The 16,930-nt window shown below is 37.7% G+C and overlaps 1 protein-coding gene across 2 annotated transcripts in view; it reads left to right on the top strand.

Moving 5' to 3' along the window:
* KIFAP3 (kinesin associated protein 3) overlaps window positions 1-16,930 on the top strand; it is a 212,944-nt gene that overhangs the window by 42,813 nt on the left and 153,201 nt on the right. For both annotated transcript variants that reach the window (XM_036756446.1, XM_036756447.1), the window contains exons 6-7: window positions 14,471-14,570; window positions 15,103-15,227. In XM_036756446.1, coding sequence (XP_036612341.1) covers window positions 14,471-14,570; window positions 15,103-15,227 — 225 coding nt within the window. The remainder of the gene's footprint in view (window positions 1-14,470; window positions 14,571-15,102; window positions 15,228-16,930) is intronic.

Raw genomic sequence — 16,930 nt, 5'->3', positions numbered from 1 at the left:
CTGCTATCTGTTTCCGTTTTATGGGAGAATTCATCCCATTCACATTCACAGTTATAATTACTATCTGTTCCTTTTTCTCCATCCTATTTCCCACCCATTTATGCTTTTATTTCTCCCTTTCCCCTTCCACTCCTCAACAAAGTTTTGCTTTTGACCGCCGCCTTCCTCAGTTTAACCTCCCTCTTGATTCCCCTACCTTATCTTCCTGTTTTCCACTTGCTACTTCTTCCCTCCCTTCTGACCACCTCCCTCCCCCTTTTCCCCCTTTCCCCTCCTACTGCCCGTAGGACAAGTTAGATTTTTATACTTATCAGAGTATGTTTTTCCCTTCTTGAGCCAAATCCGATGAGTATAAAACTCAGATACTGCTCTTCTCCCTCCCTTCTTTCCCTCTACTATAATAGGTCTTGTGCCTCTTCATGTGATGTAATTTACCCTTTTCTACTACCTCCTTACCTCTTCTCCCAGAACCATCCCTTTATATCTCTATAATTTTATTTTTTATCATTGTATCAGTTATTTTATACTGACATCCACAGTCTATGAATATCCCTTTCAATTGTCATAAGTATACTACTCTCAAGACTGGCATATATATATATATATATCAAACATATATAAAACCAAATAATCCTGTATAAGGATATAATTAATTAGCCTTATTGATTAACTTGGGTTTTTTTTCCTTATTCACCTTTTTATGTCTCCCTTGAGTTTTGTATTTGGAGATCAAATTTTCCATTGAGCTCTGGCTTTTTCATCAGGAAAGTCTGGAATTCCCTTATTTCATTGAATGCCCATCTCCTTGCCAGAAAATTATGCTCAGTTTTGCTGGGTAGTTGATCCTTGGTTTTAGTCTGAGCTCCTTTGCCTTTTGGAATATCATATTCCAGTTTCTCCTGTCATTTAATGTAGAAGCTGAAAGATCCTACGTGATCCTGACTGTATTTCTGTGATATTTGAATTGTTTCTTTCTAGCTGCTTGCAATATTTTCTCCTTGACCTGGTAGTTCTGGAATTTGGCTATAATATCTTTTGGAGTTTTCAATATGGGATCTTTTTTCCAGGGGTGATAGATGGATTCTATCGATGACAGTTTTACCCTCTGGTTGTAGGACCTCTCGGCAATTTTCTTTAAGGATTTCATGGAAGATACTGTCCAGGTTCTTTTTTTCATTATAGCTTTCAGGTAGACCAAATAATTCTTAGATTATCTCTCTTCGATGTGTTTTCCAAGTCAGTTGTTTTTCCAATCAGATATTTCACATTTTCTTCTATTTTTTCATTTTTTAGATTTTGTTTGACTGATTCTTGATGTCTCATAGAGTCATTAGCTTCTACTTGCCCAATTCTAATTTTTAATGTTTTGTTTTCTTCCTTTGTCTTCTCTATCTCCTTTTCCATTCGGTTGATTTTACTTTTCAATGAGACATTTTTTTTCTGTTTATATTCTGATTTTCCTTAACCAATTCCCCGATTTTACCTTTTAAAGATTTGTTTTCCTCAATGAATTTTTTTTTCCATTTTTTCACTTTTTCTTTTACTTCCCTAATTTGATTTTTAAAGTCCTCCTTGAGTTCTTCCAGGAATGCTTTTTGGTCTGGAGACCAGTTCACTTTCCCTTTTGAGGTTTCAGATGTGGGTGTAGTATCTGTGCTGTCCTCTTCTGAATTGGTATTTTGGTCTTCCCTGTCTCCATAATATGAGTCAATCACCTTTGAAAGCTTCTTACAATTCTTTTTCATGGTGTTGTTTTTTTTTTCCCTCCTGGTTTCTGAAGTGGATCTCTGTTTCTGAGGCTCAGGGGGCTATGTCCCAAGTTTCTTGTGTTGGGATCTAGCTTTTTGTGCTGTGGCCTCTGGTTTTGTGAGGTGTGGGGGAGGGGTGGTCTGCCTGCTGGGAGTCTCCTCTTCCCCAGGACTGCTCTACAGCAGGGGTGGTCTCAGCTCATGTCTGTGTTGGGGTCTGCCACTTCCCCAGGCTGTGCAAAGCCAAGTATGGGGTCCTGGCATTGACATTAGTTAGCTCCACCCCCTGAGGCTCAGTTACTCTGGTTGTTCTGCTGAGGTGAGGGCTTCTGGGACACCTGTCTTCCTGCACTAGTCTCCATCCTCCACCAGAGGAAGGGCCCTCTCCCCAACTTCTCTCGTTACTGAAGCCCCGCTTCTGGCTCCTCTGTTTCTCCTGAGGTTTTATTCTCTGGGTTTATTCAAGGGAGGTATATGAGCTGTTTTACCCGCACATCCTGGCTACTGGGAGTCCAAGAAGGCGAGTTTCAAACCTTTATAGTGTGGGTTGGAGGCCTCTGGGCGCTGCTTCCACGGCTGCAGGCTCTGCACTCCTACAGACTCCAGTCCTAGGCTGGAAGGGCTAGGGCTGGATCACGGCCGTAACCGGTACTTCCACCCTGAGCCTGTTTCAGCTCTGGCGTTTTGCTCACCCAGCACTCTCCCAGACCTGCAGGCTGGCTGGATTCCTCTGCTGTTCCCGTATGGTTTGGTCTGATGCCGATTCGTGTGCCAGGCACTTCTACCCCTCTCAGTCTACTAGTGGCTTTTAACTCTCTCAAATCTGCTCAGATTCACTTTTTTAGATTTATCTGATGGAATTTGTGAAAGAGCTCCCGTAGTTCCTTCCTTTCACAACACCATCTTGGCTCCACCCCTAGAGGAGAGACCCTAGTGGACGTTATCAACTGGATGTACTATACATATTTCAAACTGAGCATTTCCAAAAGAGAACTTCTTATCTTTCCTCACAACTCTTCCCTCCTCGAGGCTATTACTGTCAAGGGTACCACGATTCTTCTGGTCATCCAGGTTCACCACCTCAGGATTACACTTGACTCCTCACTCTTGCACATGCCACATGCTCAAATCTTATAATTTCTTTCTCTGTAATGTGTCTTGTCCCTTTGCCTCTACCCTCACAGCCACCAACCATAGATCAGGCCCTTATCACCTTACATTAGGATTATTACAATAGTTGGGGGCTCTGCCTGCCTCAAGTTTCTCCTCATGTTAATCTACCCTCCATTCAACCATTAAAGTGATTTTTTTCTAAAGCACAAGTCTGACCAAGTCACCTCTCTACTTAATAAACTTCATTAGCTCTCTATTGCCTGTAGGATAAGATACTACCTCTGGTGTTCAGAGCCCTTCATAATCTAGCCCACTACTGTTTTTCCAGTCTTTTTACACCTTACTCTCTACCATGTTCTACTCTTTAGTCCAGTAACACTGTCCTATCTGTTTCATAAACAAAGTGCTTCAGCTCTCAGCTCTGAACATTTTCTCTGGCTTCCCCCATGCTTGGAATGTTTCCCCTCCTCATCTCTGCCTTCTGACTTTGCTGGCTTCCTTTAAGTCCCAACTAAAATCCCAACTTCTACAGGAAAACTTTCCTAATCCCTATTACTTCCACTGCTTTCCCTCTGTTAATTATTTCCTGTTTATCTGGAATATAGCTTGTTTGTATGTATTTATTGTCTCTCCCAGTAAGGCATGAGCTCCTGAAGGGAAGAGCTATCTGGTTAAAGGGAGGGAAGGATACACAAGCACACAATTGTGTATCAAATATATATTGACCCAGCAGTAAAGTCGAAGGGAAGGGAGTTAAAGGAAAGAGTGAGGGGATAAGAGAAGAGGAAGGGTACGGTAAGGGAGATGGCAGTCAGAAAGCAAAACAGACCCTTAAATAGAGGACAGGGGGAAAAAGAGAAGGAAAAAGTATAAGAGAATGGGATGTAGGGAAATAACAGTAGAACTTGAATGGATGAACTCATCCATAAAACAGAAGCTAATAGAATAAATTAGAAACAGAATTCAATTCTATGTTGTTTATAAGAACGACACTTTAAACAGATGCAAATAGAGTTAAAATAAGGGGCTAGAGCAAAATTTGTTATGCTTCTACTGAAGTAAAAAAAAGGTAGGAGTAGTAATCATCTCAGACAAAGTAATAGCAAATATAGACCTAATAGAGATAAACAGGACTACATTTTGTTAAAAGATACCATAGACAATAAATTAATATCAGTACTAAACATACGCACCAAATGATATGGTGTTAGAAACATACTCACATTGTCTAGGAATAAGCAAGACTCGTTGGGAAGTCAGGAACGTTTTAATTATAATTTACATTTATTCCCCCTGAATAAATGGGTACCTCCCCTGAACAGAGTACAGGAGAAAGTACAAAGGACTCAGATGGACGGACGCCAGTCCTTTAATAGACCCTCACCTTGAATCTCGCGCCAGGCTCTTCATTGGCCAGATTTAACCCCCTGACTGCCTACATCATGCCCTCCTCAAATGGCTCATTTAAGCATGCATACAAGCCTCTTCCTTTCACCTGACCAACCTGAGGCCTGGTTTCTGCTAAAGCTGGGGTGGGGGAGAGGGAGAAGTACGCCTTCAATTCTGTGGAAACAAAACTCCTTCTCTCATTTCTTACAATTTCCCCCCTTTCTTTTATTCAAATTTTTGTTTCCACATTTTTAATACTCCCTTACTCTCTTTCTCATCTGAATTTTTCCCCTTAACCATCACCCCTTTAAGTAAATATGGGAAGGATTGATCAACACATTAACAAATCAAAGGGGGCAGAACCCTTTGTAAATACAGATACAGAGTCCCAAAAGAAAACCATAATGCAGTTGTCCCTTTAAGATTCAAAAGTCTCTTCCCATAAGGCTGTCTGGTAGGGAACGACATCAGTGAAGTCTTCTGGTCCTTGGTATTTGTTCCAGCTGTCTCCACAACACAGCATCTTCTTTTTGCCTTCTTGTAGGAACCAGCTTTCTTTCCATTCTACTACAAAAGTTACCTTAGCACAATTTTAAGTTACCATTTCTAATTCTTATGCCCTGATCATTTCTGCAAATTCAAAATTGGAACTTTGACCAATTGTTCTGTTTAAGAAATTCACATCAGAACCCAGTTTCTCATACTTTACATTAACTCTTTATTAATTTCCTCACCAGGAGGATGATATTTCACTAAGGAATTAACAGGCTCCAGTACATACATAAACACATTAGATAACCAATTCTTAACATAGTACATATAACATCATAAACTTTTAGTCATGCCATGTTTCTTTGATAGCATTTACAAAATAAACTACAAGCCATTCTTCTTTTAACATTACTAATTGTAACAAAGCTGTAGACAAGCATGATATTAACCAAATAACAAAATAATATTCTCACAAGCCCTTGACCTAATTGTTTTCATACCATTACCAAGAAAAAAACCTAACTTATACAAGGACCTATACAAGAATACTAGTCCCAGTCCTATAGCAATCTAAGATGTTCCATAATCAATTATTTTAGTAAATTTGTTACTGTACTTACAAAACCTTCAGATTATAGAAATTTGCCACCAAGACAGTAGGGACTTAGAGTAGGGGGGCCATATTTTCCCCAGCTTCCTGTCAACTCCAGGCAGAAATTGTGTCAAACTGCAAGCTGCATTGAGCCAGGCCTAGTCTGCCAGGTTTCAGTTAAGGCATCAGGTCAAGAGGGTCCCACCTCAGCACATGCTGAACAGTTGCCCTCTCAACTTTACCATGAAATCATACCTGTAGTTCATGCCTGCCCTCACACTGGGCTGCTGGCATCTTGGGTCAGCCTTCCTTAATACTTACACCTGGAGTAAGACTCAGAAAAACAGTCAACAGTCCCATTAAGTCTTTGAATGGCAAGTTCCAATAATTAGTTTAGGATGATTATAATTTCACATTGCTTAAGGAACATCCTTAATGCTAGCTCTAAATAGCTTACATGCATTTCCTCCCTTGTTTGTAAAATCTTCCCATTAAGATCATAAATTATTGCTCTAACACATTTGCATCAGTTTCTCCTCTGTTTTTCTATTCTTCTCTAATTATGCCTGATCTGAAAGAATTGAACCATATAACTTTATCTTTATATTCTACATGATGGAATGAATTCGAATCCACATTTAACTTTTCCCATCAATACAAAAATATTCTACAACTTATCTCGCTTAAAGAGACTTACATTGAAATTCCTTTCCCTAAATTGAAGATGTCTCTGATTTAGTTCCAGTGATTAATTACACCATTTGTATTAATACCTAATTGCTCTTATATCACTTTAAAACATCTAAGGACCCTATCCCACGTAGATACAATGTAACTTTAAATCCCAGCCTTAGTGTATGGGATAATGATTCAACCTTACATTTGTATCTTATCTCATAAAACTTCTTTTCCCTTTTTCCCAAATTATTCTCATTAATACTTTAGAAACCATATTATCTTCCATTTGGCTATACAAGAGTGTTACGGGCCGTGTTAGAGCTGAGCCCTGTCCTCCTTGGACCTCCAGGCCCAGGGGCCTGCTGAGATAGACTCAGGGCTTTGGGATGTGGGTGGAGCCAGGAGGAGGGGTCTCGCCTTTGTTGCCTCCCTAGCGATTCCAGGTCGGACCTGCCTGACCATGTGGAACTTCCGGCTCTCTGGCAGAGCATGTGGAACTTCCGGCTGCCTGACCACGTGGAGTTTCCGGTCTTTGCCTGGACTGCCTGCCCGCAGGGAGCTTTGGGTAGTGGGGGAGGAGAGGGGGAGGAGAGTAGGCGGAGTCAGGGCGGTCCTAGGACCCAGGTGTATTGAGTTTTCACCTGTCCTTCACCCATGTAACCAAAGAATGTACCTACGTCACTACAGGTATAAATGTGCTGCTTGCTGAAATAATAAACGGAGTCATTCACCATCTTTTTCGGCTCCCGCCCCGCACATTGTCCATGAGATCAGGTCCTTTGCTTAGGCAGAGGCCTGGGGCTTGGGGGGAACCCCGAGCATAGTTACGAGGCTTCGGAAGCTCGTAACACAAGAGTACCAATATAACCAGTCATTTGATTAAAGACAACAAGATTTCACATATTTGCATTTATCCAATTTTCCATTTTTCCCCATAAAACCAACTTCTTTCACAATGGTAACAGATTCTGGCAGATAGCTTCCCTTTTGCCAATAGCAGCTTATTTCTGATTACAGAGATCTGCCATTATCATCTCCCCCTGAGGGTGGGTTCTTTTCCATCAGATGGCAAGCTTTACTAATGAAAATTACCAAACCAAACCTCATCTCAATCTAATCTTACCAGTTCTGCTGACTTTAAGAAGCCAGGTTCAGAGGCTTCTGACCCCTACTGTTCTCTTTCTTTCAGTAAAAACTCAAATCCCAGTAACTACTGCTCCTCTCCCTTCCTTACCTTCTACCAGGTGGGCATAGATCAAGCTGTCTTCTTATCTAGACCAAAGGAGAGGAGGGGAAGTGGGGGAAGGGACTGGCTTTTCAACACAGTTCCCACTTTTTAAACTTTAACTCCTTTAGAATTCCTGTCTCTGCCTTATCTTCTATCACTGGTCCCATCCAGGGAGTCATAAAATTCAAGGATTTAAGTCCAAAATCCTTGTTTTAGTTAACAGCATCAATTTCTTGATTAAGTACAATTCTTAATCTAACAACATTGAGATTACAAGAAAAAATTGCTTTTTCATAAATTCCCACAACTCAATTCTTTGTTATTACAGAATTTCTAGATACCACAAAATTTCCAAATTTTCTATTCACAATAATAACAGCTTTTTAACCCATCCAGCATTTTTCTCTGATAGTACAATTTTAACAACATTTGAACCATACAAATTTAATGCGTTAAACATTTTTATGCATTTAGAAACTTGCACAACCAATTATAACAGTTTCAAATTATTACACTTTTACCACACCTTTTTTAGAAAATCAATTCATATATAACAAAATTCAGACCTCACAAGGGTCTCTCAAATTTTATAGCCTAAAAGCACTCTAAAAATACAATTTAGAAATAAGATGACTTCAATTACATTTTCAGATTATAACATATTAACATTATTGATCCTAATACTTCTGGTATTTATATATTAATACATTAATACCTTAAATACATTTTATTTATTTATTTAGCACTGTACAGCGCCTCCTAGCCAACTGTTGCCTCTGGCCCAGGTATTAGGAATATTTGCCTGGCCATGAATGAACTTATAAAAAAAAAGAAAACTTTATTTCATATCATTATTTGCTTTAAGAACCATCCAGATTTGAATTTGGCACCCTGACCTTCATTGGTCAGCTTTCACCAAACTCTACTTTAGGCATTCCAATCCCTGACTCCAATTCTTCAGTTTTTACAAAAAGGTTTGAATTAACAAAAGGCCTAAGGAATTTGAAAAAGGTGGGCCACTTCCTTTTCAAGCAAAAGGATGAAGCTAAAACATTTTTAGTTTCCCCTCCCTTTGTCTGCCTCAGCATGAGAGGGGGAATCCCCTTTCACTTGCCTAGGAGGATTGACAAAGGTGAGTTGAAGAGGAACACAGAATTATCCACGATAAAGATCTCAGCCATAGGTAAGTTACTTTGGGCCTGGCATCCCTTTGAGAATAAAGGAGCCTGCCTTTTAGATATGCTAATTTTCAGGGGGCTAGTTTAGTTTCCTATCCCTAGCCACTAGTATATGGCTTCAAATCATAATTTTATATAATCTCTGTGGAAACAAAATTCAGTCATACCTTACATGGGCAAAGCTTAATGATTATAAAAATCAAAATCTTTGTCATAGTCAATACCCAGATTCAATAAAACCTTTCATCACTAACTAATCAGCCCTATTTTCCAATCAGGTTGCAAGTTTCTTTTAGCTTCAGCTCCTGATTGACACACCAGTCTTCTAAGGTAGAGTGGAGGTGGGGAGGGGGTGGCCAAGAGCACATGGCAGCTAAGAGAAGCCAAGTGGTCTCAAGCCACCATCCTACAACCCCCACCTAAATCCCTTTATCTCTAGCTTCTATCTCTCTTTCCCAACTTTTACTGAAACTTTTACCCCCTGTATTCCAATTTCATTGTTTCTTTCCCTAATCTTGACCCAAACTTCCTCAAACATTTCAAATAAATGAAAAAAATATTATACTCACCAGGCTTTTCCTTTTTCCTGCTGCTTTCTTTTTACCTTAAAACTTAAAGTGTTAAAATGACCAACAATTTTTAATCACATTCTAAGCGGACCACTGAATCCCCAAAGCGAACATCCCATCATACAGAAGATCCCCTTTACTTCTACAGTTTTTAAAACACTTTGCTTGATGTTAGAGTTAATGCAAACACAGATTTTTTTTAACCTTTCGGACCTAATCAAATCTTAATTCAGAGCTCCCAGAGCTCTTTCCAATTCAGTCATAACTTCTAAGAGCTCTCTTCCTTTATGTTTTCTTGTCCTCCCTCAACCCTACAAACTCAACAGAGCCAATCCTCACAAGGACTCCCTTTTTCTTGTTTGGGATTTCTTGAGAGCTTGCTCCAGGGTGTAGAGCAGAATTTAAGTGATGGCAGTTGCTCACAGCCAAATCACTTTCCCTGGGTCAACCCACCAGTGCTTTTCTTCAAAGCACTAGGAGAAATCCATTCTCCCCACCTAAGTCAAATATTTTAAGAGCTCTTTTCCCCTTTTCCAAGCAAATCTTATTTCTCAACTTGGAGCGAATCCAGACATCACAAAGCAGGACTCCCCCACCTTGCTCAGGTACCTGCCTTGCGTTGTCTGTGGCCATATTCCTTTCCTTTTCCCCCTTTACTCACGTTCCTGGGATCCCAAGGATTCCAGAAAAATACTCTCAGGAAATTAGCAGTCTGAAGAAGGAAATTTTCACCTGCAGATACTAGGGCTCACTGCAAACGAGTGGGGGCGCCACCTCTTTCTTCTGATGCTATATTGATCCTGCGACGAGCACCCAACTGTTAGAAACATACTCACATTGTCTAGAAATAAGCAAGACTCGTTGGGAAATGAGGAACATTTTAATTATAATTTACATTTATTCCCCCTGAATAAGTGGGTACCTCCCCTAAACAGAGTACAGGAGAAAGTACAAAGGACTCAGATGGACGCCAGTCCTTTAATAGACCCTCACCTTGAATCTCGCGCCAGGTTCTTCATTGGCCAGATTTAACCCTCTGACGGCCTACATCATGCCCTCCTCAAATAGCTCATTTAAGCATGCGTACAAGCCTGTGACCTTTCACTTGACTGACCTGAGGCCTGGTTTCTGCTAATGCTAGGGTGGGGGAGGAGGGAAGTACACCTTCAATTCTGTGGAAACAAAACTCCTCCTCCCATTTCTTACATATGGCCTCTAAATTCTTAAAGGAAAAGTTAATGAATTATAGGAGGAAATAGACAGTAAAACTATAATATTGATGGATCTCAATTTACCCCTCTCAGACCTAGCTAAATCTAACTTTAAAATAAAAAAGTTAAGGAGATGAATAGAATTTTTTAAAAGTTAGATATGATAGATTTGTGAGGAATATTGAATGGGAATAGAAAGGAGCATATTTCTCAGTTATTTTTTTAGCTGTGCATAAAACCTTTGCAAGAATTAATCATGTATTAGGGCATAAAAACCTCCCATACAGATGTAGAAAAGTAAAAATGTTAAATGCATTTTACTACCCATAATGAAATAAAAGCTATATTCAATAAAGGACCTTTGAAGCAAAGATTAAAAATTAAAAGATTAAAAAATTAAAAATTAATTGGACATTAGCATAGTCCTAAAGAATGAGTGGGTCAATAACATTATAGAAACAATAATTTCATTAAAGATAATGACAGCAGTGATTCAAAATTCAAAAATTTGTAGCCAAAGTGTGTATGTATCCAAAGTACTACAAAGGGGAAATTTTATATTTCTGAATAAATGAACTAAACATGCAAAGAACTACAAAACCAACAAATAAATTAAAAATCCTGAATTAAACACCAAAATAGAAGTCCTGGGAAAACAAAGGTGAAATGAAACAAAATTGAAAGTTTAAAAAAATAGAACGTTGAGCTAATAAATAGAACTAGTAGTAATTTTAAAAATAAATAATTTAGAAAATTTGATTTAAAGAATAAAGACAAAAACCAAGTTACTAGTATCAAAAGTGAAAAAGGTAAATTCAGTCAATGAAGAAGAAATAAAAGCAATTATTAGTAGTTCTTTTACCCAGCAGTATGCCAATAAAACTGACAATCTAAAATAAAATGTATATTTACAAAACTAAAAATTTTCTAGGATAACCAAACAAGAAATAGAATATTTTAATGAAGCCATAAATGAACATCCAAAGGAAAAAAAAGGATCAAATGGATTTACAAGTGAATTCCACAAACATTTAAATAATAATTAATTCCAATATTACATAAACTATTTGAAAAAATAAAGAAGGGATCCAATTAAATTCCTTCTATGACACAAATATGGTTTGGAGTCATGAGAGAAGAAAACTATAACCTAATTTCCATAATAAATATTTATGCAAAAACTTAAATACTAGCAAGGAGATTATAACAATATATTACAAAGATCATACACTATAACTAAGCTGGATTTATACCAGAAATATAGGACTTTTTTCAGCATTAGGAAAATAATGATATGATTGAACATATTAACAATAAAAGCAACTAAGATCATTATTTGAATAGATGCAGAAAAAGCTTTTAACAAAATACAACATCTATTCTCAATAAAAACACAAGAAAGCAAAAGAATAAACAAAGCTTTCCCTAAAATGGTAAGGAGCATCCATCCGAAACCAAGAGACAACATTATATATAATAGTAGGGATAAACTAGTTTTTCCAAAATGATGAGGAATGAAGCAAGTGCATTATCATCATTGCTATTCAGTTATGAACTAGAAATGCTATCTATACCAATAAGACAAGAAAAAGAAATTAAGAGAATAAGCATAAGCAAATAGAAAAAAACACTTTTTGTTGAAGATAGGATATTTTACTTAAAGAATCCTAGTGAATCAACTAAAACCTAATTGAAACAATTATAAAACTTAAGGAAAGTTGCATGATATGAAATAAACACATACAAGTCATTGACATTTCTGTATATTAGCCACAACATCCACCAGGAAGAGATAGAGAAATTTCAGTTAAAGCAACTACAAACAATATAAAGTACATGAGTCTAACAGTCAAGACACAGCACACAAGAGCTATATAAATATAATTGCAAAATAATCATTACACAAATAAAGGCTGAACTAAATAATTGGAGATATATTAATTTCTCATGGGATGGCCAAGCCAATGTAATACAATGATAATATTGCCTAAATTAATTTACTTCTTCAGTGCTATACCAATCAAACTACCAAAGAATTACTTTATTGACCTTGAAAAAAATATTTAAAAAATTCACTTGGAGAGGGAAAAGTAAAAATATCAAGGGAATCAACGAAAAAAATGGCAAGGAAAGAGGCCTAGTAATACCTGATCTCAAACTATACTACAAAGTTGCCATTTTCAGAATAGCTTGGGACTGGGCAAGAAATAGAGAGGTTCATCAGTGGAATAGATTAGGTAAACAATGTACAGAGAAGCAAATGAGCGCAGTAACCTTGATAAACTCAAAGATCCCAGAAACTGGGGCAACAGTTCATTATCTGACAGAAAATGTTGGAGAAACTGTATAACAGTCTGGCAGGATCCAGCTATAGACTAACATTACACATTGCATACTAAGTAAGATAAGCTCCAAATGGATACATGATTTAGATGTAAAGAGTGATACCATGAGCACATTAGTGGAGCATAGAATAAATCACCTCTCTGATCTGTGGACAGGGGAGAGGAGTTCATGACTAAAGAGATAGAGAGGTTAACAGGAAGCAGCTCTGAAAGATTTAATAACCCTGATCAACACAATGACTAACAATAATTCCAAAAGACTCATGATGAAACATGCTGATGATAGACCAGGGTATTAGTCAAAACAATTTCTTTCTTTTTTCTTTTCCTGTCTCTTCTTTTTCTTTTGTTTTTGCGTGACATGACTAATACAGGAACTTGTTTTATATGACTGTACGTATTTTTAATGGGCCTTTTTCCAGCCTTCTCAATGAGTAGGGAGGGGGTTAGGAGTGGGAGAGAATTTGGAACATAAAATAAAATTGATTTTTTAAAAAATGGAAAAATATATTACTGACCATTTTAACCCACTCCACCAACTTCCAGTTATTCATAGGATTGAATATAAAATCTTCAATTTGGCAACATCGTGGAACCTTCCTACCATTGTTGGTCAGTCATGTCCAGCTCTTCATGATTCCATATGGGTCTTTCTTGGCAAAGATACTGGCGTAGCTTACCATTTCCCTTCTCCAGTGGATTAAAACAGAGATTGAGGGGCAGCTAGGTGGCGCAGTGAGTAGAACACTGGCCCTGGAATCAGGCGGACCTGAGTTCAAATCCGACCTGAGACGCTTGACACACTTACTAGCTGTGTGACCTTGGGCAAGTCACTTAACCCCAATTACCCTGCCTTCCCCCCTCCAAAAAAAAAAAGTAGGCAGCTAGGTGGTGCGGTGAGTAGAGCACTGGCCCTGGAGTCAGGAGGACCTGAGTTCAAATCTGGCCTCAGACACTTGACACGTGTACTAGCTGTGTGACCTTGGGCAAGTCACTTAACCCCAAACTGCCCTGCCAAAAAACAAAAAAAAAAAACAAAACAAAAACAGAGTGAGTGACTTGCCCAGGGTTACACAGCTAGGAAGTGTCTGAGTTCAGTTTGAACTTAGATCTTCTTGACTCCAGTCCCAGGCTCTATCCACTGAGCCACTCATCTGCCTCCTGATAGTGTAACTGTCCCACTATATTCTTCCCTGGTCAGACCACCTCTGGAATATTTCATTGAGTTCAAGTTATCGCACTTTAGAAAGGACTTTTAAAAAAATGTATTGTACCCAGAGGAGGGTAAAAAGGATGATGAGTGGACTGGAACCATTTCATATGAGTCTTTCTTAAAGGAACTAGGGAAGTTTAGGCTGGAAAATAAAATACTTGAGGGCAGGGAGGAGAAATGATTTCTGTCTTAAGATATTTGAACAGTTGTCATGTGCAGGCTTGTTTAGTTTGTCTCCAAAGGGTAGAACCAGGAACAACAAGAGAAAGCTATAGAGAGGCAGATTTAAGTTTAATATAAAGAAAATTTAACAAAGAATTAGAGGTGTCCAAAGGTAGAATGAACTCCCTTGATTGACTAGGGAGGTCCCTTTTACTGGACTTGGAATCCACAGAAACTGTTTCAAAAATGGGAACAGAATCATAAACTACACACCACAGGCTAGTGAATTGACCTTCCATTTTGGGAAAATTCTATAACATATAAATAAAGGGGTTCTTTAATTTACATTTATATTCTTAATGTATTGTTGTGAAGTTTTACGTTATATAAATTTTAATTTTTTGAACATATTTTCTGTGGCTAAAAACAAAGACTGCTTTCTATCATCTTTCTCCCCAATTCTAATATATTAGCCTGATTTTAATAGGTGAAAGTATTACATTGTACCAAAGATGAAATAGATAATTATTCTTTGTAAATTTTTTTCATCAGAAACTGCCCTTGGTGCATTAGCCAGAGTACTGAGAGAAGACTGGAAGCAAAGTGTAGAACTGGCTACTAACATAATATATATTTTCTTCTGCTTTTCCAGGTAAGTACAAGAATTACACAGTTAATGTAAGTACCTCTCCTATATTCCAGTTTTGTTTTGTTTTTTACCACTCTAACATAGTACGTTTTGCAAAATAAACAATAAATGTTCATTTAGTAAACAGGAAGATATTGGAAGTTATATTCTTTGTAATAATTAAAGTGGCTTTCAAACATTGTGACATAATTAGTCTTGCTAAGTAGCTTTCTGAAAATTGTCTTTGAGGATAGCTTAGTAAATGGCTACTAGAGTCACAGTTATCAAAAATATGTTCTGAGTAATTCAATTTTTTGCTTTTAATTTGAATAATTTTATAAGAACTTAAAGAATGCCAATTCTCAGAGCAATAAAGTCTTACAGATTTCAAGTCTTCAGTGTGTAATGTGTGTATATTCATTTATAAAAATGAATGTGTGTATTATATATATATAGTGTGCATTAATTTATTTTACTGTGTACCTAAAACCTATTGCCTCAAGCTTGAGGCACCTATTTCTATAAATACTTATATACATCTTTCCTTTTAATGTAGTTTTTCTCAATTTCATGGGCTAATCACTCATTATAAAATTGGAGCTCTATGTATGAATATAATTGATCATGAACTGAAGAGACATGAACTGTGGCAAGAGGAACTTTCTAAGAAAAAGAAAGCTGATATCCTTTCAGAATGAGACTTCAATCTGAGGACTGTAGCTTTTAGTAGTAGATACATTGAAAAGTTTTTATCTGGTCACATTAGTGATATAGTATCACTTAAGTATTTTTACTCAAAGAAGGTAAAAGTGAAAATATCAGACTAAATAGCTCTGTTAAAAAGTTCTTTGTTGTATCAAATTGAATTTTGTTTCACTACAACCCTTAGTTCTAGTTTTGCTCTCTGGAATAACACACAACAAAGCTTCTTCTACATGGTAGCTATGAAAGTGTTTTAAGATAACTCTCTTCATGACAAGTAACTGAATGAATGAATCTTCAGCTTCCTCAGTGTCCCTTCATGACAGTGTTTCTATCTGTGTCACTCTCACCTGAATGCTCTCTAGTTAATCACTGTACTCTCTCAAAATGTGGCTGCCAGAACAAAATGGAGAATATAGACAGCCTGTTGTGTTCAAAGATTTTGTATGTGAGTTGGTTAGAACTTTCCCATAGAAGCAGTGTTATTGATAATGACTACATAGTATACCTGAAGTATTTTACTATAGAACCAAACCACTTTTATGACATTTTTTCCAATGGAAAATTAATTTAGGGTTCTAATTTAGGATGGCAAAAACACATCTACTTCCATTCTCCAATGAGATTGTACACCTGCTCCTACACCCATGAGGCAATAGTACTGTTGGTAAACAAACATTTGTTAAATATTTACTTTGTGCCAAGTACTATACTGCATGCTAGGAATACAAAGAATGGTTTAAAACATCCCTGCCTTCAAGGAACTCTTATGCTAATGAGAGAGACAACATGCAAACAACTATGTGCATGTAAGATATAGACAGAGTAGATGAAAGATAGTCTCAGAGAGAAGACCATATGAGGTAGAGGAGATTGGAAACACTGGCAAAGATCTCCTGCAGAAAGTAGAATTTAGGCTGAGTCCTGAAAGAAGTCAGAGAAGCCAGTAGGGAAAGAGGAAAAGGGAGAGCATTCCAGGCATGAGGGACAGCCACTAAAAAGGAATGGAGATGGGATGTTGTGTGTGAGGCATAGCAAATAACGCACATATTGCTGGATCATAAAGTATGTATAGAGGACTGAAGTATGAGACTGGATACAGAGTTTAAGGTGTAGCATTATGAAGAGCTTTAAATGTTAAACAGAATATTTTATGTTAGATCCTATAAGTAATAGGAGGTCATTTGTGTTTATTGATTATGGAGTGATATGGTTATTCCTCTCCAGACTGCACTCAGGACTTCCTCTACTATACACCAGCTTTCCTCCCTGAAGCTTTACTTCAGCCCTTGAATTCATACATTGGAATTGCCTTCTTTCTTTGATTGATGGCTCCCCCCAGAACCTCTGTTTATGGATGAGTGCCCTGGCCAAATATATCTCAGTCCTCATTGGGACTTCCTCTACCATGCCTTTTGGAAGGGTACTTTCCCCCCTACTTCCTCCTCCCCTTAACACAAACAAACACACACATGCACACACACAAACTTTTCAGCTTCTCTTTATATGTTGTCTTCCTCCATTAGAATGTAAGCTCCTTGAGATCAGGAATTGTCCTTTTTTTCCCTACTTGACTTTGTATTCCCAGCCTTTAGTATAGTAGTTGGCACACTTGGTAAGTGCTAGTTGGCCAACTGATTGACTATAATATAGGAAAATCACTTTGGTAGCTGAGTGGAAGA

Source organism: Trichosurus vulpecula, chromosome 4 (assembly GCF_011100635.1).
Source record: "Trichosurus vulpecula isolate mTriVul1 chromosome 4, mTriVul1.pri, whole genome shotgun sequence".
Taxonomy (NCBI): Eukaryota; Metazoa; Chordata; class Mammalia; order Diprotodontia; family Phalangeridae; genus Trichosurus; species Trichosurus vulpecula.
This window is presented reverse-complemented; position numbering and strand designations above follow the sequence as displayed.